At 41.2% G+C, this 24,895-nt stretch overlaps 1 protein-coding gene across 1 annotated transcript; it reads right to left on the bottom strand.

The window, feature by feature from the left end:
- Window positions 1–5,562: 5,562 nt before the first annotated feature.
- Window positions 5,563–7,180, bottom strand: cimip5 (ciliary microtubule inner protein 5). The gene is made up of 3 exons (XM_084182139.1): window positions 6,904–7,180; window positions 5,925–5,964; window positions 5,563–5,785 (listed from the first exon to the last, which is right to left on the bottom strand). The coding sequence occupies exons 1-3, from the start codon at window positions 7,137–7,139 to the stop codon at window positions 5,594–5,596; spliced, it is 468 nt and encodes a 155-aa protein (XP_084038265.1). The 5' UTR covers window positions 7,140–7,180; the 3' UTR covers window positions 5,563–5,593.
- Between the last annotated feature and the right edge of the window lie 17,715 nt (window positions 7,181–24,895).

Below are 24,895 nucleotides of genomic sequence, written 5' to 3'. Positions count from 1 at the left end.
TAGCCTAATAAGACCTCGTTAAACCCTGTTTACTGACTGTAAATTGTGATGCAGAGTGGCCAAAATATGATTGTGACTTTTCATTCTAAGTTAGGGTTTGCCATAGAAATTGAATCTAGTTCATTCTAGAATCATTGTAGTTCTGTGGGGTTTGATTTGATATCATCAGTGTAACAGATTTCACTTTACTGAGCGTGTCTCTTTAGCAATTAATCAATTAAGTGAACTTAAGTTTACCAAAATTGCAACCAAATATTCTGACCTGGACCGGTGGCCTGACTGGCCTAGCACCGCGGGCATGGACATTTATGCAGGCACAGCATGCAATGCGTTTACGCATAATCTATTTGGCTCATCCTGGCATATAGCTCAGGGTTTCATAGTCTAACATCCGCATTGGCATGTCACTCCATGAATTTGACTACCTTTACCCATAATGCTCATTGACTGAACATTCAAAATTGCCATGGCAATTATGCATCACAATAGTAATTATATTTATATGTTTCATCATCAAGGCCCAAGACATAAAGTAGTCTGAAGGCTTGTGTATCAATCATTCCATTGCTGACCCAGATAGGATACTCATCACATAAAGGACTGGCTTCATCTAGAATCATGCATACCTTTTCTGTGAGTACTCAGACATCAAATTCTTTACTTAACTCATGAGGACCCCTGAGATTGCAATATATGGAAACACTGTCTCATGTAGAATTGGTCATGTCATGTTCTTTCTCTGAAATGTATAACAAAATATTGACTTGATCGTTTCATTAAGGACGGTGCATCACAAGCTGGAAATAGTGGGCAAAATTGTGACAATGTTGCCCAAAATAACAGAGGCCAATATTTTCATGGAGGTAAGCACTGCACTTCTGACGGGTCTCATGATTGTATTACTTTATCTGAAAGTGAGAGAGTAAACCCTAGCTGTTGTTATTATTTTACCAGGGTTGGACCATCCCCCATATGCCATTAACAATTACGGGAATCTCCTATATGGCCAATGGAAATGGATGTGTCCCCTGTGAATGACTAACAATGGAGTAAGGTTTAACTTCAGTTTTACTGTTCAACAGTCATGGTGTGCTGAATGTTTTATTGCTGAACAACCATGTCTTTGTCCTCTAATCTGTCTCGCGTTCCTCCAACAGTAAGCAAGACATGCCAGCAGAGCTCACTGGAGCAGGGAGACATCCCGTCATCCCCTCGGCACCTGACAAGGTAAGGGCTTACTAAATAACACTAGTAACATCTGCACAAAGGGAATTCCTAATTAGATTGGTATTATTTGAGAAAGAATCCTAAAGATGGTCAAATGGGCATGAAGCCTCTCTCTTCATCTCAGTCTGTTGAACCACCTGATTTCCTCTAGGGCTAAGATTCAGGTCCTGCTGAACAATGTAAAGCAGTCGATGAAACACCTGCAGGGGCAGTTGAATAACATGCAGGGGCAGTTTATTGAGTTGCATACTGCTATCTCTCAGGTAGTGTCAGATGAGTCTTAGATACTGTAGAATAAGTCTGTAATCATGATGTTATGGTGAGGATGATGATTGAAATGGGGATTATTTTAATGATGATAGTAACATTAATGTAATTGTGTATGTATAGTATCAGTACACATACAAATGAGTGTGTATGTTTGGGATGGATCGGTGTCAATTACATTATAGATTGCAAGTGGTCGATTTTTCTTGAATGACTGTATGTGCTCTATACTTCATCCCAGAAGCCAACATTGCTGCACAGAGGGAGACAATCTCAACATCCATCACTGCATGGAGGGGGGGGGGGGGGGGGGTCTTCCCAAAGACCAGCGTCTCTGCACAGAGGGAAGGGATCCTCCCGAAAGCCTGCGTCCATGTGAAGAACGGAGACAATCGTCCACAACCACCATCCATCGTCCCCATGGTGGGACGAAAGTGGGAATGGGATGGTGGAGTGTATACGTCACTTGTAGATTTCTATTCCAAGAGAAGAGGTAATTTAAGCCTTATCTTATAAGAAATGAAATTGCCATTGTAAGAGTGTGAGAATTAGTTATGATAGATCAAATGCCTGCTACTCATGTGAGTGTATGGCTGTTATATTTTCATGCGTCCTCTAGCTATATAAAACAGGTTAAGCTCTAAGAATCTTTGTGACTGCCGGCAGTCTGGTTGAGAGTATCAGAGCGAGACACTCCTGCCTGTCAGCTAGTGATTGTTCTATATGGTGACATGAGCAGAGTGGCCTGACTCCCACTTATTACAGATGTCCGGAGTAGACATGTTGTGCATCCTGCTATGATGTCCATCACCAAGCCAGAACACTCCGAGGCCAACCCTCAAAGCCAGACTGGCAGCCGGCCAGTGGCTGAGCCTGAGACCCCTGCTGCTAAGAACACACCAAACAATGGTGGCTGGCTCAGCTGGGTCTTCTGGAGGGGAAAAGAGGTTAATCCGAAGGAGGATCATCTACCCGAGGATAAAGACAAATCGGTAAAGAACCTGTTATTTATATTCTATAGAGAGACACTTGTGAATTAATCTTTTTCTCTGTGGCTTGATTCACAGTGTTATTATTTTCTTCCTCAGATTGTCTGGGATCCAACCATGCACAGATGGGTTGACAAAACTGAGCCCAAGGCTGAGGTATACACTTAAATTCACTTAAATTTAAAGCAGTGAATGACCATTGTATTTCAACTATGAGAATGTTACTAAGAATTGTAAAATACGTTGATGTGTTTTACAGCACAAGCCTGTGCCACCACCTCCCCCGATGGGAATTAATGGATCTATGGAACTCTGGCAGTCTCCCCAAAGGTGTGAATCCTTACTCCATGAAAGCAGGTGAATATTGCTTTAGACTACATTAGGTTTAACTCCAAGAGTGTACCAGCCAATCACTGCTCTCTGTGGTGATCTCCTGCTAACATTTTCGCCACTAACAGTAGGTCTATGGGGCAATTATCCCAGGATGCTCTACCCTGATGGGACCACCACAAAGCGTCCAAGCCAGGGACCTGGACTGCTCCCTCCCTCACACTCCACCCTCATGGCGCCTATGGCTGTGCCATTTGAGTCTGCTCAACATAGCTGGCAGAATCTTGCTCTTGGCATTCTATCCTATTGAGGTATGATTCTGAACAATCCTTCCTAAATGTATCAATTTCATTAACTATGCCTTTACTTTACAGTAGCATATGGCTGAAGTAACAGTGATGTTAACTTTTTGTATTTTTCTCCCACAGGCAATTTTCCCAGAGTGGATTTCTTTATAAGGGGATTTTTCTGCATTTTCAAAGAATAAGAAAAATATTTAGCAAAGAAAAATATTATTTGCCGATAGTCGAAGGCGTTCTTACAGTTGAAATCGGAAGTTTACATATACCTTAGCCAAATTCATTTAAACTCAGTTTTTCACAATTCCTGACATTTAATCCTTGTAATAATTCCCTGTTTTAGGTCAGTTAGGATTACCACTTTATTTTAAGAATGTGAAATGTCAGAATAATAGTAGAGAGAATTATTTATTTCAGCTTTTATTTCTTTCATCACATTTCCAGTGGGTCAGAAGTTTACATACACTCAATTAGTATTTGGTAGCATTGCCTTTAAATTGTTTAACTTGGGTCAAACGTTTTGGGTAGCCTTCCACAAGCTTCCCACAATAAGTTAGGTGAATTTTGACCCATTCCTCCTGACAGAGCTGGTGTAACTGAGTCAGGTTTGAAGGCCTCCTTGCTCGCACACGCTTTTTCAGTTCTGCCCACAAATGTTCTATTGGATTGAGGTCAGGGCTTTGTGATGGCCACTCCAATACCTTGACTTTGTTGTCCTTAAGCCATTTTGCCACAACTTTGGAAGTATGCTTGGGGTCATTGTCCATTTGGAAGACCCATTTGCGACCAAGCTTTAACTTCCTGACTGATGTCTTGAGATGTTGCTTCAATATATCCACATAATTTTCCTTCCTCATGACGCCATCTATTTTGTGAAGTGCACCAGTCCCTCCTGCAGCAAAGCACCCCCACAGAATGACGCTGCCACCCCCGTGCTTCACGGTTGGGATGGTGTTCTTCGGCTTGCAAGCTGATCCCTTTTTCGGCCAAACATAACAATGGTCATTATGGCCAAACAGTTCTATTTTTGTTTAATCAGACCAGAGGACATTTCTCCAAAAAGTACGATCTTTGTCCCCATGTGCAGTTGCAAACTGTAGTCTGGCTTTTTTATGGCGGTTTTGGAGCAGTGGCTTCTTCCTTGCTGAGCGGCCTTTCAGGTTATGTCGATATAGGACTAGTTTTACTGTGGATATAGATACATTTGTACCTGTTTCCTCCAGCATCTTCACAAGGTCCTTTGCTGTTGTTCTGGCATTGATTTGCACTTTTAGCACCAAAGTACGTTCATCTCTAGGAGACAGAATGCGTCTCCTTCCTGAGCGGTATGACGGCTGCGTGGTCCCATGGTGTTTATACTTGCATACTATTGTTTGTACAGATGAACGTGGTACCTTCAGGCGTTTGGAAATTATTCCCAAGGATGAACCAGACTTGTGGAGGTCTACAATTAGTTTAGGTCTACACTGAGTTTGAAGGTAGGCCTTGAAATACATCTACAGGTACACCTCCAATTGACTCAAATGATGTCAATTAGCCTATCAGAAGCTTCTAAAGCCATGACATCGTTTTCTGGAATTTTCCAAGCTGTTTAAAGGCACAGTCAACTTAGTGTATGTAAACGTCTGACCCACTGGAATTGTGATACAGTGAATTATAAGTGAAATAATCTGTCTGTAAACAATTGTTGGAAAAATTACTTGTCATTTTGCCAAAACTATAGTTTGTTAACAAGAAATTTGTGGAGTGGTTGAAAAACTAGTTTTAATGACTCCAACCTAAGTGTATGTAAACTTCCGACTTCAACTGTAATTAAAAGACTCAAGCATATCCCTCTCTCCGTCATTTCATCATGTTCATATAGCTTTGATGTGTTCATCATTATGCCTTAATTTCAAATAAATGGGGAAAATAGCACCATCTAATTTCATTATTAATATTGCCTATGCATTATTTTGTGGTTGAGGCACATAGCTGGATGATCTACACAACATATGGCAAATGCCAATGACTCGCTATGATAAATTCTGAGGTCAACTTCAACTGAACGAGTTCCCATGAGCTTGAAAGTATTCACTTTTTTGTGTATCATTGAATAGGCTATGCTTCAGTTAGTTCACACAATAATATCCATAGTACAATATACAGTACTTCTTTATTGAGAAATATAACAGAAATGTAGCAAAAATGGCATCATTTTCTGAGCTACGTAGAGTCTAGACTACATCTATTGGCAATTTGTAAACTCTTCACTGGTCAAACACATGAGCAGTTATTAGTTACAATTGATTTCTTGAAAATGTTGCTGCTAATGTAAAGCAAGCATCCAAAGAATGAGTAAAACCTCAATTCAAGGAACATATTAGCCATCACTAGCTACATGAACATGAGCTACACCTTTAAAACGGAACTGATATGCACTCTTTTGGAAGGCGAGATTGATAGTGGGCATTCTTGGATGAGTCTTATTTCCTGCTGATGCTAGCAAGGCTGCATATCTGGACCCTGCTTGCACTTGCTATAGCTTCCAATTAACAGCTTATCCATTCTCATCAGCTCCCTACCCAGTGGTGTGCACACACGACTCCCAAACATCTGGTTGGTGGTGTTGGGGAGATGGTCAGAAAACACTGGCACATAGTTTGGTAAAGGTCTCTCTGCTCTGTGGTTACCCTGTGTGGACAAGTGGGCACAACGTTTAGGGTCATACCAACTTCAGATCAGGATCATGCAGCATTGATATCAACAAGAGATTGTGTTAAAAGAAAACAGTGGACTATTTAACGAGATAATAAATTGGCAAATTATTTACCAGCTGATCATAGTTCTTGAGAAAACTCCAATTCTTCTGCCTGTTGATCAAAACACAATTATATGATTGTAGGCCTATTTGGTTGCCTATACCACGACTGCCCCCTTTCATTGAAACCACGGAAGCTCAAGGCCGACAGCGGTACTGCAGGCATTGTTAGCAGAAAACAGGATCCACCATTATAGTGGATGGAATAATGTCAATCTTCGTGTAAATAAATACAAATTCCGAAGACAATCATAGTACCAATAATTCCTTCTAATACACCAGATGTATGTCCTTGAACCGATTATTTTAAAATCGCACCCAGAAGAAGTTATAAGGATAATTTATATAGTTGCCAATGGCAGCCTGCAGTACCCAGGTCAGCCTTCAAATTGAGTTACTCAATGAGAGGGTGCAGCACTGAGCTAGCCTGCAACATCACTTCCTGGAATAGTCTGCACATGTTATATGACCATGTTATGTCTCCATGAGACACCATTTTAACCTACTTTATTTGGGGGTTTCCACTAGATAGCACAGCCACAAAGTCAAAATTGGCTGAATCGTAAAAATTCAAGAAAACAAAAATGTGCTTTTTGGTCTCAATTTAAGGTTAGGCATAAGGTTAGCAGATTTGGCTTCAATGCGCTATTGAGTCTTCACAAAGGAATGAAATGGTGTCACGTGATCGATGGCGTTGTCCATTCATATACAGTCATTGGTCTATACTCCTAAAACGCAGTTGTGTCATGGGCCTCAGGCCTACATTTCATTGGGTACCAAATAACATTGTCAGCATTTATATGTTTATTTCTTCAAGAATAAATGGAAAAGATAGGCTGTATCATGAATTGGAATTAAATTCCTATTAAACAACAGTGAAGATTTCGGATTCAGATTGGGCTACCTGTATGAAATGTGCACTAAAGATAGACAGGTAAAAACGATAAGGAGGGAAATAATTCATGCTGTGCATTCTAAAAGCAGCCATTACCATTCTTTCACTCCATTCCTCTCTGCGCGCACGAACTCGCGCCACACTTGATCCTGTTTGACTGGGTCGCGAGACAAGGGGGTCTGCCAAGGACTCTCTCCGCCGCCGGGGGTTCGAGTCCTGTCCGGCGGAAGTTTGTACACAGAGACGGAGGACTGTGATATCAAAGCGACGTTAGGTCGGTCTGGCAATCGGTAGCCTGCTGAAGTTGCGCGTTTGTTGCCTTTCGTATCCATTCTAACTTTGCAAAGACAAATTGTATGAATTTTAGAACAGAGTGCGGATGTGCCCCCAATCACTACTGCTTTTGTAGACTCAGCTCTCTATTGTTTACTTGTCCGTCTCCCCGGGAGACTGTAGGGTAATTCAGCTCTATTCATTAGCCCAGTCATTGGTTTCCACAACTATACCGTTACAGTCTGTACGGGACAGAAGATAAGCCCTACCGATGCCTATTCAAAGCCCATTTCCCGAGACAAAATAAAATATAATTATTCTTTGGGCGGCAATAATCAATCCGTGCTGTCAATGCAACAATTTAGGCCTGTGTTGTGTGCTGGGAAGATAGATCTGCAATAAAAGATTGTTGCACTAAAGCTTTTAGTTTTTATCATGGAATTATATCAGTAGAATAGCCTATTATAGATTTTGAGAATGTTAACACAGGATTAACATTCAAAAAAAAAAAATCAATTCAAATCAAATCGGATTGGACTCAATAGAATGTCAACCAGGATTGTAGGCTAAGGAAATTGTTGACATGACATATTAATATGGCCTGAGTGTAGAAAACATTAGGAACCCCTTCCTAATATTGAGCTGCACCCCATTTTGTCCTCAGAACAGCCTCAATTTGTGGGGCCATGGACTCTACAAGGTGTCGAAAGCATTACACAGGGATGCTGGCTCATGTTGACTCCAATGCTTCTCACAGTTGTGTCAAGTTGGCTGGGTGTCCTTTGGGTGGTAGACCATTCTTGATACACATTGGAAACTGTTGAGCGTGAAAAACCCAGCAGCGTTGCAGTTCTTGACACACTCAAACCCAGGGCTGCCAACTTTTGTAGAAAGAAAGCATTGGAGTGTGATTTTCTATCTTAATTTCGTTGCCCCCTGGCACAACCCCCAGGAACATTTTACTGTTTTAAAGCTAATTCCCTGCAATTCTACATACAGTATTTCGACATGGCCTTAGGCCTATGACCAGAGTGGAAAATTCAAAAAATAGGTGTATCCAGGATGCTTTGGACATTAAATTAACACTCAAAGGTTGACGACTAATACTTTGAGATTTTTTGGGAATTCAATTTAAAGTATGCTAATATTTAAACATATTATTTAGGTGGTTTGACATTTCATTCAGACAGTAATGAAATGAGATGGGGAGACAGGAAAATGGGAGAAACAGTGGGAAGGTTGGAAGCAGGGATTGGTTCCTGTTCTCAGGTGAAAGTTGTATGCAACACGTGCCTGGGAGTGTTACCACTACACCAAGGTTCTGCACAGGAAATACTCATATTAATAGTTGATGGCAGTGGGTAACCAAATCATAGACTGCATTCTCCTTGTCCATAGACTGCTTTCAAGGTAAGGACACAAACATTTAGTAATTTGGGTGAACTATCTCTTTAAAATAGGGCTGGAAGAAAATCCTGCTTCCTCTCCAGGAGGGTTGGCCACCCCTGATCTATAATTCCTAAGTGCTGGGTTTTATAACAACAAAATGTACTTATTATAACAATTAATTTTCAGGTGGTTTATGCCTACTAGTTGAAGATCCTTGCCATCCTCTTACTCTACATAGACAAAACATTATGTGTTTATGAGTTGAGTCCCCCTACCATCTCTGCCTAGCATGTGCACAATACTAAAATGTCACATTATATTTGAGGCCTGGAGCATTTAATATCCCATGCTTATTTTTATGACTTATTCAAAACTTGGCATAAATGGCTGCAACAATACATTGCCTAACATTATTCCTTTTCAAAGACAAAAGTATGCATATTAGATTTCAAATATGTATTTACACTGGCACAATTGTGAAGAAGTGGAATAATAAAATAAGTGTGGGGAATAACAGTAGTGTTCTTGCTGACAAGCACAGTTTTGGGTTCACAATCTGTTTGACAAAATTATTTTCATAGTTACAAATCAGGTCATCCTACCAAACATCCCTACTAAAACATACTGTAGGCCTACGTCTGCTGCCTTTTCGTTGTCACAGCCTAAATGCCAAACGAGGAAACAACATTGTACATAAAACAGCGCTTTATAAACTCAACAGAGAACGTCCTCTCTCTCCATTTAGCTAGACTCTAGTCTTGAGGGGCGTTTCTTTAAAATGCGCATCCAATACCCTTGATCCCTTACATAACTAGACCAATCATATGCTTCAATGTGCCGCGGTTCACAGTGCTGTGGCAGGACAGGACAATGATAGAGGTTCCGCTCGTGATGTTGAATTGAAGGCGCAGATACTCCCATTTCAAAACGATTTGGAGCACAATTGAAAAGTTAACCCACTGACTATACAATGAACTAATTCGAAAATAAAGTAGTACTTCTCAATGCGTGAGATATAAGAGGTGTGGCGAGCAGGGGCGGCCTGTTCAATAGGGCGATATGGGCGACGCACTGCCAAACGGGAAAAGGAAGGGATTTTTTTTCTAATCAATTATATCACGGCAACAGTAGTTATCAGTGTTGTAATCTATACGTCTGATCTGCCACAGTGCCACACTGCCACTAAATGTCGAATCAGGCTAAAGTCGTGCTTCAAATGGCTCCCCCCCCTTTTGGGGCGATTTCAGTCAGGTTGAAAATCGCCCAGAAGTCTGTAATAGACTCCCATGTTAAATCTATTTTTTTCAAATTTCAGAGCCTTCAATACAATCTCAATGGGTGTCTGTGGGCTTGCACTTACGCGCTTTCGTCATACGTTACGTAACCATGAACGTAACTGAGAAAAGAGTGGATTGTTTGAAAGAAGTTCCTTTTTGTCGGCGAACAAATGAAAGATAAATTGGCAACGAAACAATTAGGACCTCCCAGACCAAATTTAATAATTCAACAGGTTTCTACTAAAGGCGGAAAGTCCTACACCCGAGGATTTTCCAAAAATTGGTACGAACGAAAAAAGACATTGCCACTCACTCAACTGGATGACGAGGGATACAGGCTAGCTGTCCGCCGCCACAACGATGAGGTTAGTGTTGATAATCACAAGTTTACTGGATGTGGATATGGTGTAATAAAGGCAGTTTATTCAGAGGTAAATATATCTGGAATCGCGTTCACGGACCCGTTCGTCAAACTCTTAGGGAGCTATAAATTAAGCCCCATTACTTACCATATCAGATAAGAGAAATTGCTGCAGCTACATATATTTTACATCCTGGCCCTACATAGTTCACTATTTGCATCACTTACCAAAATATTACATGTGGTCATATATGCTTGGAAAGTGGAGATGCCATAGAACGTCAAAAAAGTAAACATTGCTGGAGACACATTGCCGTTTTGGAGAAGACATCGCGTTTGCTAGCGAAGAGATTTGTTGTGGCAAATGAACTTGGGCTGGGAATTGCCAGGAACCTCACGATAAGATATATGCATCAGCATTGCGAGTATCATGATTCTATACGTATTGCGATTCGATACTGTGATTTTATTGCGCACCATATGTCTGTTGCAGAGGGATCAGAAAGCCATGAGAACGAGTTTTGATCAGTCATGGAAATAAAAGTGCTGAAAACAAATTTGCTCCCAATGTGAAAAGATTGAGAACAAGCTATGAAGGAACAATAATGGTGTTTTGGTGCAGGTACAGCCAACTAGCGCTAAAATATTGCGATATTGTCAATACAGTATATCGTAAAGTATCACTATGTAACTCGATTTCTTTCACCCCAATCCCTCAAATTAACGGTAAATAACTGAATTGTTTGCCCCACATTTAGCTAAGATGATTAGCTAGCCAGCTAAAATGTTTTATTTAGTTAGCAGTCGCATCTACAATAGTTTACTGTCAATAACATGTCTCCAAAAATGACGTGGTGTCTCCAATTGTGTTGACATTTTACAATTGCAATGCGCATCCATGAGTATCCACTTTCTGTAGCTCAGCTGGTAGAGCATGGTGCTTGTAACGCCAAGGTAGTGGGTTCGATCCCCGGGACCACCCATACACAAAAATGTATGCACGCATGACTGTAAGTCGCTTTGGATAAAAGCGTCTGCTAAATGGCATATTATTATTATTATTATTATTATCTGAAGAGAGCCCCGAAACATTGTGTGCAGACATTTTATGCAATAAATGAAGTAGGTTCAATCTAGTAGTTCTGATCTTCTGATTGGTCCTGATGAGTTGGGCGAGGTCCCCTGCAGGCTACTGTCACTGTTGCATTGGCTCTGAGTCGGGTTCTCTGTCTTCAAATGTTCAGCCTAAGAGAGGGGATTTTTGTGTGTGTGTGTGTGTGTGTGTGTGTTTAACAGTGATGATGTGTGTGTGTGTGTGTGTGTGTGTTTAACAGTGATGATGTGTGTGTGTGTGTGTTTGTGTGTGTGTGTGTCCTCAGAGCAAGAACTCGTGAGTTGGAAGAACTGAGAGGCCTATGGCGTGGGTGTTGTCCTTGGCCACCTGCTGACAAGGCTGACAAGATAGGACCCTTTTGTCCATTGTTATTGGATAGGAACAGAACTTATAACCAGCTCCTGACCTAAATAGATCTTAGCACAACATTTTACTCAACATATCATATTCCATATTCACTATAACAAATATATTTACTACGACATTAGCAAGAACCGCCACATCCTCAGCCGGCTAATCCAGTGTGTGAAGTTTTGCGGAGTGTTTGAGTTAGCTTTGCGAGGCAAAGATGAAACTGAGGGCTCCACCAACCCTGGTAAGCCAACACTTTTGAGATCAGTCAATAAATGCTTCTGGTATTGACTTATATGCTGCCCCTGTCTTCATGTTGTTGCTGGACATATCTTTTTTTAAATGTGTGTAGGTCACCTAAATCATCAGAAAAATTGCCCCTCCTGAGAATTTTTTCAGGAGCCGCCACTGGTGGCGAGTGAGAAGAGGGTCAAATGCGTGTCTCACGGCCAGTGCGTGAGAGTTGGCGATACTGCTCCAACCCGTGTGCCTACTACCTACCATACCCCCGGTCTAAGGCACTTAAATCTTTTGTCTTGCCCATTCACCCTCTGAATGCCACACATACACAATCCATATCTAAAAAATCATTCTTTAACCCGTCTCCTCCCCTTCATCTACACTGATTGAAGTGGATTTACAAATTACATCAATAGTATGTTATGGCAAGAGCAGGTGTTCCTAATGTTTTGTACATTCAATGTAATAGTCCCGTGTAGCTCAGTTGGTAGAGCATGGCGCTTGCAACGCCAGGGTTGTGGGTTCGATTCCCACGGGGGACCAGTATGAAAATGTATGCACTCACTAACTGTAAGTCGCTCTGGATAAGAGCGTCTGCTAAATGACTAAAATGTAAATGTAATTGTCCACGTGAGAATTGAGCTTTGGAAAATATATCCACAAGATGGAACCCTAATGTAACTCCAGGTGACTTGCTGTGGCTGTGGACCGTCCTATATTGTTATCTCTGGTTCTAAAATGAAGCATTTTTTATGGACAGGTTCAGTGGTGTTGTGGAGGGTATATGCAGGTATAAGCCTATACCCACTTTTTTTGTGGGCATTGTGTATACTCACTTCTTAATCGCCACAATGCATTCGGAAAGTATTTAGACCCCTTGACTTTTTTTTCACATTTTGTTACATTACAGCCTTATTCTAAAATGGATTTTTTTTTTATATCCCCCTCATCAATCTACACACAATACTCCATAATGACAACGCAAAAACAGGTTTTTAGAACTTTTTACAAATGTATAATAAAAAAGACCCTTTACTCAGTACTTTGTTGAAGCACCTTTGGCAGTGATTACAGCCTTGAGTCTTATTGGGTATGATACTACAAGCTTGGCACACCTGTATTTGGGGAGTTTCTCCCATTCCTCTCTGCAGATCCTCTCCAGCTCTGTCAGGTTGGATGGGGAGCGTCGCTGCACAGCTATTTTCAGGTATCTCCAGAGATGTTCGATCGGGTTCAAGTCTGGGCTCTGGCTGGGCCACTCAAGGACATTCAGAGAAGCCACTCCTGGGTTGTCTTGGCTGTGTGCTTAGGGTCATTGTCCTGTTGGAAGGTGAACCTTCGCACCAGTCTGAGGTCCGGAGCGCGCTGGAGCAGGTTTTCATCAAGGATCCCTCTGTACTTTGCCCCATTCATCGTTCCCTCGATCCTGACCAGTCCCTGCCGCTGAAAAACATCCCCACAGCATGATGCTGCCACCACCATCCTTCACCGTAGGAATGGTGCCAGGTTTCCTCCAGATGTGACGCTTGGCATTCAGGCCAAAGAGTTCAATCTTGGTTTCATCAGACCAGAGAATCTTGTTTCTCATGGTCTGAGAGTCCTTTAGGTGCCTTTTGGCAAACTCCAAGCGAGCTGTCATATGCCTTTTACTGAGGAGTGGCTTCCGTCTGGCCACTCTACCATAAAGGCCTGATTGCTGGAGTGTTGCAGAGATGGTTGTCCTTCTGGAAGGTTCTCCCATCTCCATAGAGGAACTCTGGAGCTCTGACAGAGTGATCATCGGGTTCTTGGTCACCTCCCTGACCAAGGCCCTTCTCCCCTGATTGCTCAGTTTGGCCAGGCAGCCAGCTCTAGGAAGAGTCTTAGTGGTTCCAAACTTCTTCCATTTAAGAATGATGGAGGCCACTGTGTTCTTGGGGACCTTCAATGCTGCAGAATTTTTTTTGTACCCTTCCCCAGTTCTGTGCCTCGACACAATCCTGTCTCGAAGCTCTACGGACAATTCCTTCGACCTCATGGCTTGGTTTTTGCTCTGACATGCTGTGGGACCTTATATAGACAGGTGTGTGCCTTTCCAAATCATGTCCAATCAATTGAATTTACCACAGATGGACTCCAATCAAGTTGTAGAAACATCTCAAGGATGATCAATGGAAACAGGATGCACCTGAGCTCAATTTTGAGTCTCATAGCAAAGGGTCTGAATACTTATGTAAATAAGGTATTTCTGTTTTATATAAAAAATAAATAATTTGAAAACATGTCTAAAACCTGTTTTCGCTCTGTCATTAAAAAAAAAAAAAATAAGGCTGATGGATCAGATCAGAATGTTTAGCTTAAAAATCTTCCAAAATGTGATTTGCAGGAAAACACTGTTCTAAAATGCGCACTCCACATGCGAGCGGTTTCATGGACAGAGATGGAAATATCTTTTATAAATTTAGAAAGAGGGGAGATCTAAAGATGCAACAACTACCATGGGTTGTTAATATGACTAGGATAATAGCTTTGGCTGCTAGACAATGAAATAAAGTTGATTTGAAAACCAATAGAACAGGAGAGCGCATATGAGGAAGTCTTTTTAAATAATTGCCTCCATCTTCCATGGTGGGATTAAAATGTCCAGGTTTCAAACAATTAAGGAACAGGAATCATATCGCAATGCTAATGATAGGCCTAACCGTATTCTGGTAGATGGAAAGGCTTTCCCCAAAACATTCTCAGTTAAATGTTAACTAGCTACAAAGTAGCCTATGCCTACCTGGCAGAATGATATCATTTTTATTTACATAAATCCAGTGGCCATTTGTTTCAAGTATGGGTAGCTGCAGCCCAATATGGCGACTGGAGTATGGGCGAGTGGGTGTGTGGAAAGCGAATCAGCTAATTGGGCAGATTTGTTGCCACTCAAGACCGTTTTGTGTGGCTGATTGGGCTGCACGACGAGTCGATAACCTGGTGACCAGTGCACCGGTGTTGTATCGACATCCATGCTGACTTGAGGGTTCTTCCTAATGGGTATCACGGTCATGTCACCAGCAGTAGCTAACATGGCAATTGTTTTCCCTCACATCATTTTATTTCAAGTAGGATAGCAGCCTGCACAATAAATAACTAATATTGATAACCATCTAGATGTCACCTTGATACATAGGGCCTACATACAGTCTACTACTCAGTGGGGAGGGCATGAAAGGCAACAACTCCGGGACACAGTTCCCTTCGCTCCCGCTTGCCAAGCACTACTGTCCTGCAAGGGCGTGGGAAGTTGCTACCGAGTAGCCAATATCAGGGTGAAAGTCACAGTAAGCACACGCATACAACGCACGAAGCAAGAGAACACCCATCATCAATACTTTTAATAAAAAATAAACAATCATCCGTTTTATAACTGAACATTTGCAATTTTTGTGTAAAACTAACAGTGAAATACAACTCAGACTCATCCTCTGGCTTCAAAACAGAAGTCTAATCTCTCAAGGCAAGGTAGATGCGTGGTAAGAAACGGAAGGAAAAAAACACTGCTCAATCAAAACCATCTAACCTATAGCTGTCACGACTTCCTCTGAAGCTGACTCCCCTCCTTGTTCGGGCAGGCTTCGGTTTTCGTCGTCACCGGCCTTCTAGCCACTGCCGCTCCATATCTCATCATTCCATTTGTCTTGTCTTGTCAATTATACCCTCATTAGTACGTGTTTAAGTGTTCCCTCTGCCCCCTTGTCCTTGTGGGTGATTGTTCATTGTGAGGATTAGTAGCTTGGTTGAGCTCAGTATTTTGTATTGCCGGGGTATTTTCCCCATGTGCCTGTTTTGCGCACTGGACTGGTTACGATGGATTACGGAATAAACTCTGTATACTGTGATTTACCCTCCTGCGCCTGACTCCTTCAAATCAAGCATCACAGAATCACCCACCCGCTATGGAGTCAGCAGGAGAGGAGCGCATGCCTGGAGTCGTGGCACGGGTCCAGGAGCATTCAACAATGCTAGCTAGCTACTGTGATTTACCCTCCTGCGCCTGACTCCTTCAAATCACGCATCACAATAGCAGAGCGCTTTCGACACACCCACTCCTTTCCACACGCCCACTACTTTCCTTTCGACACACCCACTATTTTCCACTCGCCCACTACCTTCCTTGCGACACACCCACTCCTTTCCACACGTCCACTACTTTCCTTTCGACATACCCACTTGCCCATACTCTGGTCGCCATATTCTAATTTAATTTGCAAACTCCAGCTCATGTGCATTACAGAAACACTGCTAACCAAACAACAGTGCTAGGTAACTACACTAAAAAATACAAATTTCTTCGATTTTTCCCAGACCTTAAAAGTGGTCTCCTGATGTGGTTTAAGCATTGTTGTGGACTTAGAACATCCGGTTTAGTTGTTGTTAGATTTAAAAAGTGTGACATTGACAGTGAAAACCTGAAAGAAATCTACATCAGAAATCTGTGACTGACTGTGAAAGACCAATTTGGGATTCATAATTTTAGGTCATTCAGAGGGTATGTCACTGTTTGCAATAGAAGTCTTCACATAGGGCACCATTCCTTCGCCGGGTGGGCCGTTGGGGAAATTAGTGTATACCCCCTTCTACAGGCACCACTACACTACTGGACAGGTTGTTGAGGTCTGGAGACAGTTTACAACACAGTTCAAGACTATGTTAATGTGTCTGTGTCGTGTGTGAAAATGGGCAGCTTCAGTCAGCTATTTAGTATTTACTTAAAGGTGTCAGCATACATAGGTTCGGTTTGCTTCTAGCAGAACTCAGCTAGACGTGCTCGCATATTCCCTAAAGAGCTTCACTTGAAAAACAAGAAAAAAGTGGCAATATTACTGTTTGTCCCTCTTGAGACGCCATAGCAACAACATAGCCAGTATACACTTCCTCAAAATAGTCAGAATTAATCTAAGATAAATCAAGAAATCTGAAATAAATGTTCACGTTTTTGCAGAGGTCTTAGTCGCACAATTTTATATCTGACTAAGATGTTTCATGCAGTATTTCTCAAGTGAAAAAATGTGCATGAAAACTAGTTGTCTCTCGTTGAATGACAACAAACACTTTATGTTCCCACTCCTAGTAGGAGTAGTACTGTTGACCAATCACTGACGAAGGGGTGTAGATTTCGGCTACCGAAATTCGACTTGCCTCAAGAAAAAATGTTGTGTGCACGAACAGCTGAAAAAACCCCTGCTGAAGACCAAAACGAACAAAAACGTCACTGAATGTTGTCATAATATGTCTGCAAACTTCTTTTGACTGGGAAGCATACTGTAAGCTAGCTTTAGGCAGCTCAGCCTTCTATTCACAAGATCCCAACTTTTCTTTAGTTCTTATTGGTCAAGGTCACACCAGTCAGAATTATGTTAGCCTATCAGCAGTCAGTATTCCCAGGAAGTTCAGTGTAAGACCCCAGCATAAGCAGGGGGTTGTGACTAGATAGAGTACAGCTACGACCGGAAGTTACTTTTCGTAGCAAGTTAGGAGAGCATTTTAGCTAACCCTAACCCTTTTCCTAACCTTAACCTAATTCTCCTAACCTTCCAAGTTAATTGTCCTAACCTGCTGCGTAAGTTCTCCTAACCTGCCACGAAGAGGTCACTTCCGGTCATAGCTGTATTCCACCTAGCCAGAACCCGAGCAGGGCAGATGTCAGAAACGTGCTTTCACCATCCTGATGAGCATTTCATGTTATCCCTCCTACTACTCTTCCTCCTGTGGTCACAGCACATTTGCTGTTCTGAGGTTTTATTGCCATGACAGGTCCCCAACAGCTCCCCGAAGCGCAAGAAGTATGAATGCACTGACTTCTGCGGAGGCCGCATCGCAGTGAATGCTGTACGGCCACAGCAGATGTCGGATTGACCATGCAGAGCCTTTAAGACCCTCTTTTACAGATGCACCATTGAGAGCATCCTGTCCCTGTCGGGCTGCATCACCGCCTGGTACGGAAACTGCACCATCCGCACCAACGCATCACCGGGGGCACACTGCCTGCCCTCCAGGACATCTACAGCACCCAGTGTCACAGGAAGGCCAAGAAGATCATCAAGGACCTCAGTCATCCGAGCCACGGCCTGTTCACCCCGCTACCATCTACAAGTCGGAGACAGTACAGGTGCATCAAAGCTGGGACCGAGAGACTGAAAAACAGCTTCTATCTCCAGGCCATCAGACTGTTAAATATCAACCACTAGCCGGCCTCCGCCCAGTACCCTGATTTTAGTCACTGTTACTAGCCGGCTACCACCCGGTACTCAACATAGAGACTGCTGCCCTATGTACATAGTCATTGAACACTGGTCACTTTAATAATGTTTACATACTGTTTTACCCACTTTTCAGATACAGTATATACCGTATTCTAGTCAAGGCTTATCCTATATAACTACTGCTGCACCTTTTCTATTCATGTACTGTCCATAATGTCTATACACACCATCATATATATATTTATATTCCGGACTCTGATATTGCTCGTTCTAATATTTATATATTTCTTAATTCCTTTATTTAAATTATTTTGGATTTGCGTGTTTTGTTTTGTATTGTTAGGTATTACTCCACTTTTGGAGCTAGGAACATAAGCATTTCACTACTCCCGCAATAACATCTGCAAAATATGTGTACGCGACCAATAAAATGTGATTTTTTTATTTGATTTACTCGCCGATAGCCGACACCCGCATAGTTGATGTTGTGGCAGTGTTGAAGGTGTAACTGCGTTGCAGCTGTCAAATCTGTCACGACTTCCGCCGAGGCTGCTTCCCCTCCTTGTTCGGGCAGGCTTCGGCGTTCGTCGTCACCGGCTTACTAGCCACTGCCACTGCCGCTCCATTATTCATCATTCCATTTGTCTTGTCTTGTCAGTCACACACACCTGGTTCTTATCCCCTCATTAGTCCGTGTGTAAGTGTTCCCTCTGCCCCCTTTGTCCTTGTGGGTGATTGTTTAATTGTGAGAGTAGTGTAGCTTGGTGGAGCTACTCATACCTTGTTATTGCCAGGGTAGATTTTCTCCTGTGCCTGTTTAGTTTGTCGTTATCCAGCGCTATTTGTGTATGACGGAATAAACTCTGCATTCGGTGATTACCCTCCTGCGCCTGACTCCTTCTATCACACTCATCACAAAATCGGTGAGCAGCTGCTTTTGATCATTGTCACGAAACCACTCGCGTTAGAAGTTCAGAAAGAAAGTGTAGGCTATATATAGAAATAATGACACTCAAATAGAAAATCATTAAACAAAATAATGAGGATTTCTATCAACCTAATCGAGGTGTAGATTACATCTCACATTGCAGTGTTCGAACTTGTAAACAAGGCTGCATGGGATTTCTCTTAATGCGACTCTGTGCAGCCAATGGCAATGTCCCTTTAGTTATGTGCTGCTTGTGGATTTGACAGCTCTAATGCAGTTCCACCCCCGACACCGCCAAAACAACCGCTATGCGGATGTCGGCTTAAAGCGGATCTGATTGAATATAACCCTTAATGTGTTATCACTGTGCTTGATCTAATAGCACAACCAAATGACCTGGATTGCAGTAAATTGACATGACATTAAAGTACATGGTGCAAGTGATCAATGCCGTTTGAGATTCTGTGCAGATTATTATAGCAATTGTGAAGATTTTCACAGTCCTGCGACCCTGAACATGCACGCTTTCTATGATTACATAAGAAGACATTTATTGTTACAGTAATTTCTAAATGTGGCCATGGATGTGTTACTCATTTTAAGGTGGAATAACTACTGTTACATTAGTTTGTAAGACAGTAAATAGCCTAATGTTAAGGCTGTCTTACAAAAGTAATATTGAATTGTGTTTGGTTGACAACACAACCAAATATCAACATTTGAAAGAGATGTATCTACTGCTTAGATAGCCACTGGCTTAATCCTATTCTTTAACTTTTATTTTAGGTTGAGATGGAGACGTGAATTCAACATTTATTATTAACTTGAAGATTCCATTTGAAATCAACCAAAGCTGGAAACCCTAGGCCTATATTCATTGTCTATTTTTAGTTGAATCCTGGGCTGAATTTAAACAATAGCTGTTGATGACTTCCCAAATGCTATATAGGCCTGAAAAGGATCATTGATGATATATGCTTGATAAAGTATGGTTACATTTAATTTTCTCTGTTGAACCTACCCTCCTTTGGAATGATTTCGATAGCAACAGTGAATCTATTAACTGGAGATTTCTCAACAATCATTCTCACGATAGCACATTGGTAATAGTCAGTGACAAATATCAAAGCGAAGCAGCGCTTGGCTTGGTTAAAACCCTGGATGGGAGACTGAAGGGGTAGTTGTAGATACTGTATATCAACTCTCAAGTAGGATGTGTTGCCTTGCCTATTGTTTTTTTGTATTCTTATAGTGGATATTACGTTGAATATCTAATGTTTCAAAGGTACAAATTCAACATATGTTTGTCTATGACATAATCCTGTGGTTGGAATTTTACCCTTAAAACAAGTTTGATGACTTTTTTCAAATCCAATGTATTTTCCACATAGATACCACGTCACAATACGTTGACAAATTATGTTGAAACAATGTTGATTTAACCAGTTTGTGCCCAGTGGGATGTCATTCTTATCAGTGCTACAGCCTAAGTTTATTTATTTCAGCTTTTCAGAACCACAAGTTAATATCTGTACTGTATTGGATTCCAGGGGTGGTCAGATGTGTGAATGAATTAACTAATTAATGAATTACATTTTATTTTTGTGTCAAATAGCCAGTTGGCATCCCATCCCTTATGGGATTAATTGACACATAAACAAACATGAGAATAATTCACTGTGATAATTCAGTAATAATCCTTCTGGTGTTCTGTGCAGTGCGCACCGCATAAAGAGTGAAAAATAAATCAATACATAATAGTAAATAAAGTTATCCATCTTCTCCAACCTGGACATCCGCATCATCCTTGTTCTGACCGGACATTCTGTAGTGGTTACTACCTGCCTTAAGCCAACACCTAAGGTTTCTTCTAACATTCATGGTCCTTCGATTCTTTATTACCCATCCCTATTTTTCAGTGTGAGTATTGTACTGAAACAGACAGCAAGTGTGTGAATAGCGACTGACAAAGTGTGTGGAAGTGTGGGACAGTTGGACTGAAACTGTGTGTGTGTGTGTGTGTGTGTGTTTTAGAAACCATGGCATGATACAGAGCAGTGTTGATGTTTAGCAATGGAGGTTGGTGTGAAATTTGGTGGAGGGTGACGGTGTGTGCCCACTGCACTGAGCTTTAGTACAGCTAAAAGTGCCCTTATGGTCTGTTTTTCACTACTAGGCCAGGTTATTGAAACACAGTGTCATATAATATCCGACAGCTGTGTCCCCCCATGGCACAGCATGTGTCCTATTGGATAACATAACACACATAGGCAGTCAGAGAGCAGTCAAAATAGACTACTCAGTGAAAACTGAAATCCTACATCGGAATGCTGGAGAATTGTAACAACTGTGCAATGCTAAATAATATGATACTCAGAAATTCAATCATACAAAGACAAATTTAAAGAGAATACATTTAACTTTGATATATTGACAGTTTTATGTGTCAATGGACTATAAATAATTAATTGTGTTAATTGAGGGAAATATATTTTTGACTGACAGATGTAGTTGTCTGTGATGGCTTATGCCTCCCCCATGGCTCCTCATCTCTGTCCTTAATAGGACATTTAATTGTGCCAGCCAAACTGGAGGAGATGACAGTTCCACATTATGGAGAATCATCTCTATGAGCATTTACGCCACAAATGTCTGCCCACTAACAAGCAGCATACCTTTCACTGCATGCTATATCAATATGGCTGCAGCTAACAGCAGCCTTTATTCAATCAGTATTTTTCCTTGTCTGTTCTTCTCCTCTTTAATGGTGGGGATGACGGTGGTAATTATCCTTCCATGACACAGCGATTGGCAGGCTATTCAGGATCATGTTCCCGCTTTGGTCCTCAGGACGCGGTATTCTCTAAATCTCTTTGGGCGTGTTTAGTCTGTTGGCGAGAGACAAGACATAGTGCCATGTGGTATCTCATAGTTACAGGTAGCTCTTTACACTCGTACCCGGATACGGGTTCAAAATAGTAGATTTGGACACTGATAAGCGCCTAAATTGGAACACAGTGGCTGTAAAGTAACATGCTATACATGACGTCAGAGCTCAAGGTCTCCGCTCCACAGCTTAGTATTGGTTTAGACTGACAGCGGTTCTGAACTTGAAAACCGCGGCCGGAAAGAAGCTGCCCCCATCCCTTCCGCTAATTGGGCAACTTTAGCTAATTATTTGTTGTCTGAGTAAGGGAAATGCTGTAAATAAACAGTGGTAGAAAAAGTACCCAATTGTCATACTTTAGTAAAAGTATGATACCTTAATAGAAAACGACTTAAGTAAAAGTGAAAGTCACCCAGTAAAATAGGGTACTAGGGGGTAACTAGCCTCTCTAAGAAAAATGTGTAATTACTGACACAAAAAAGCAACATTTGGAGAAAATAAATGGCTACAGTTTACACTTTTTTTGTTATATCATGAAATGTTGTATTTAGAAAATGAGTGTTTAAAAAAAAAAAAATACCAGAGTAACTGGGCTAGTTATTGTCTAAATGACAGGTAGAAACACATTCATAACCATAAAGGGGTAACTAGCCCCCATGGGCCAGTTACCCCCTAGTAAGGGGGGGGCGAGTTGCCCCCAACACACTCATCCAACATATTACTACTTTACTCAAAAATGATCTACAATTTTATCTCTAAACAAGTGGATTATTTATCTTAATGCTTTCCTACCTGCATATTTAAAAAACAATTATAGATCTAACTTCATTGGAATATAATTTTCTACACACAGAGGACATTTTTTGTTGAGCAAGAGCAGTGGCAGTCAGGAAAAGTGTTGGGAAAATAATCTGGTGACATCTTGTGGTCTTAATATGAATTACTGGGGGGGTGGTTACCACAGCAGGCTAGTTACACCCTAGTACTCTACTACTTGAGTAAAAGTCTAAAAGTATTTGGTTTTAAATGTACTTAAGTACAGTGGTGGAAAAAGTAATACATTCTCATACTCAAATTCCTTATACCCCCAAAAAAGCAGTACTTCAAAGTATTTTTACCCAGTTACTTTACACCACTCTAAATAAAGAGGATGAGACGTTGAGGATATAATAAATGCTTTGATACAAGCAAGCCAAACACCAGTTGGTCCAAATGTTCACTTCACATTTCCATATCATAAAACTAATGTAATATACAGTGTCAACGTTTATGATCACTATGTCAATGTTTATGCATGGCGTCATACCATGTGTTGTTATGAACAGAATGATCCTATGTTTGTGGTATTGTGAAGACATTTGGCGGTGAAGACGTGACTCTATTCGTGACTATTCTAAGCACACCAAAATTATGATCTGCTCCTCTGAATTGCCTTGTGAAAGCCTAACACTGTACAATCATATTTTGTAACGCAGCTACCATGTTGGCAATAGAACACGCTTTCAAATTATGCCCAACTGACGAGATTGCGATTTATAATGGGCCGTTTTTGGAATGCATAAACAACAACAGTAATTGTGTAAAGGCAGGGATGCAGTGCTGTGTTCCAAATAAAACCACTACAAGTCTGCTTGCTTCCTCAACTGCACAGCTAGGAGAGCTAAAAATAACACCTTATAGTTGAAGACTTTTATTTGAGTCATAAAAGTGCATTAAAATCAGTGATGTAAAGTACTTAAGTAAAAAATACTTTAAAGTACTACTTAAGACGTTTTTTGGGGTATCTGTACTTTACTTTACTATTTATATTTTTGACAACTTCTACTTTTACTCCACTACATTCCTAAAGAAAATATGTACTTTGGAGAGGTGCGTGGCCACTTGGAGACATCAGTTAGAGCTCTCACTCAAACCCTTGTAATTATTTTATCTTATGTTGGACCTACCCCAAATGTGCCATGAATATTCTTATCATTTTCAGATTTCATTATCAACAAATGTGGTGAAAAGTACAGTAAATGTAAAATGCACATAAAAATCAACATTGTCATATTTGGATTCAGTCTTGTGTCAGATTAACTGTTTTGACCTCACCTTTAGTATAATAACTTTCCCATAATCTCCAAACTGTTCCCTTTTGATTGCTACCATGGTTATGCATATGCCATCCATATTTATTCTGAAAGAAACATTTCAATTTAGCCCTAGTGCCTTGCAAAAGTATTCATCCCTCTTGGCATTTTTTTCCTATTTTGTTGCATTACAACCTGTAATTTAAATGGATTTTTATTTGGATTTCATGTCATGGACATACATAAAATAGTCCAAATTGGTGAAGTGAAATTATTATTTTTTGTTTCAAAACATTCAAAAAAATAAAACACGGAAAAGTGGTGTGTGCATATGTATTTACCCCCTTTGCGAAGAAGCCCCTAAATAAGATCTGGTGCAACCAATTACCTTCAGAAGTCACATAATTAGTTAAATAAAGTCCACCTGTGTGCAATCTAAGTGTCACATGATCTGTCACATGATCTCAGTATATATACACCTGTTCTGAAAGGCCCCAGAGTCTGCAACACAACTAAGCAAGGGGCACCACCAAGCAAGCGGCACCATGAAGACCAAGGAGCTCTCCAAACAGGTCAGGGACAAAGTTGTGGAGAAATACATATCAGGGTTGGGTTATAAAAAAATATCAGAAACTTTGAACATCCCACGGAGCACCATTAAATCCATTATTGAAAAATGGAAAGAATATGGCACCACAACAAACCTGCCAAGAGCGGGCCGCCCACCAAAACTCACGGACCAGGCAAGGAGGGCATTAATCAGAGAGGTAACAAAGAGACCAAAGATAACTCTGAAGGAGCTGCAAAGCTCCACAGCGGAGATTGTAGTATCTGTCCATAGGACAACTTTAAGCCGTACACTCCACAGAGCTGGGCTTTACGGAAGAGTGGCCAGAAAAAAGCCATTGCTTAAAGAAATAAATAAACAAACACGTTTGGTGTTTGCCAAAAGGCATATGGGAGACTCCC

Source organism: Coregonus lavaretus (genome assembly GCF_964263955.1).
Source record: "Coregonus lavaretus genome assembly, chromosome: 18".
NCBI lineage: Eukaryota > Metazoa > Chordata > Actinopteri > Salmoniformes > Salmonidae > Coregonus > Coregonus lavaretus.
The sequence above is the reverse complement of the archived record's forward strand: the minus strand, read 5'-3'. Positions and strand labels throughout refer to the sequence as shown.

Excerpts from the sequence above, each read along its gene's own strand:
- cimip5 (XM_084182139.1), bottom strand. The coding sequence starts at position 7,139 with ATGGATACGAAAGGCAACAAACGCGCAACTTCAGCAGGCTACCGATTG. Across the intron at positions 5,965-6,903 it reads AGGAATGGAGTGAAAGAATG|GCAGAAGAATTGGAGTTTTC; the intron begins GTAATGGCTGCT and ends TTTGATCAACAG. Across the intron at positions 5,786-5,924 it reads TCAAGAACTATGATCAGCTG|GGTAACCACAGAGCAGAGAG; the intron begins GTAAATAATTTG and ends TTGTCCACACAG.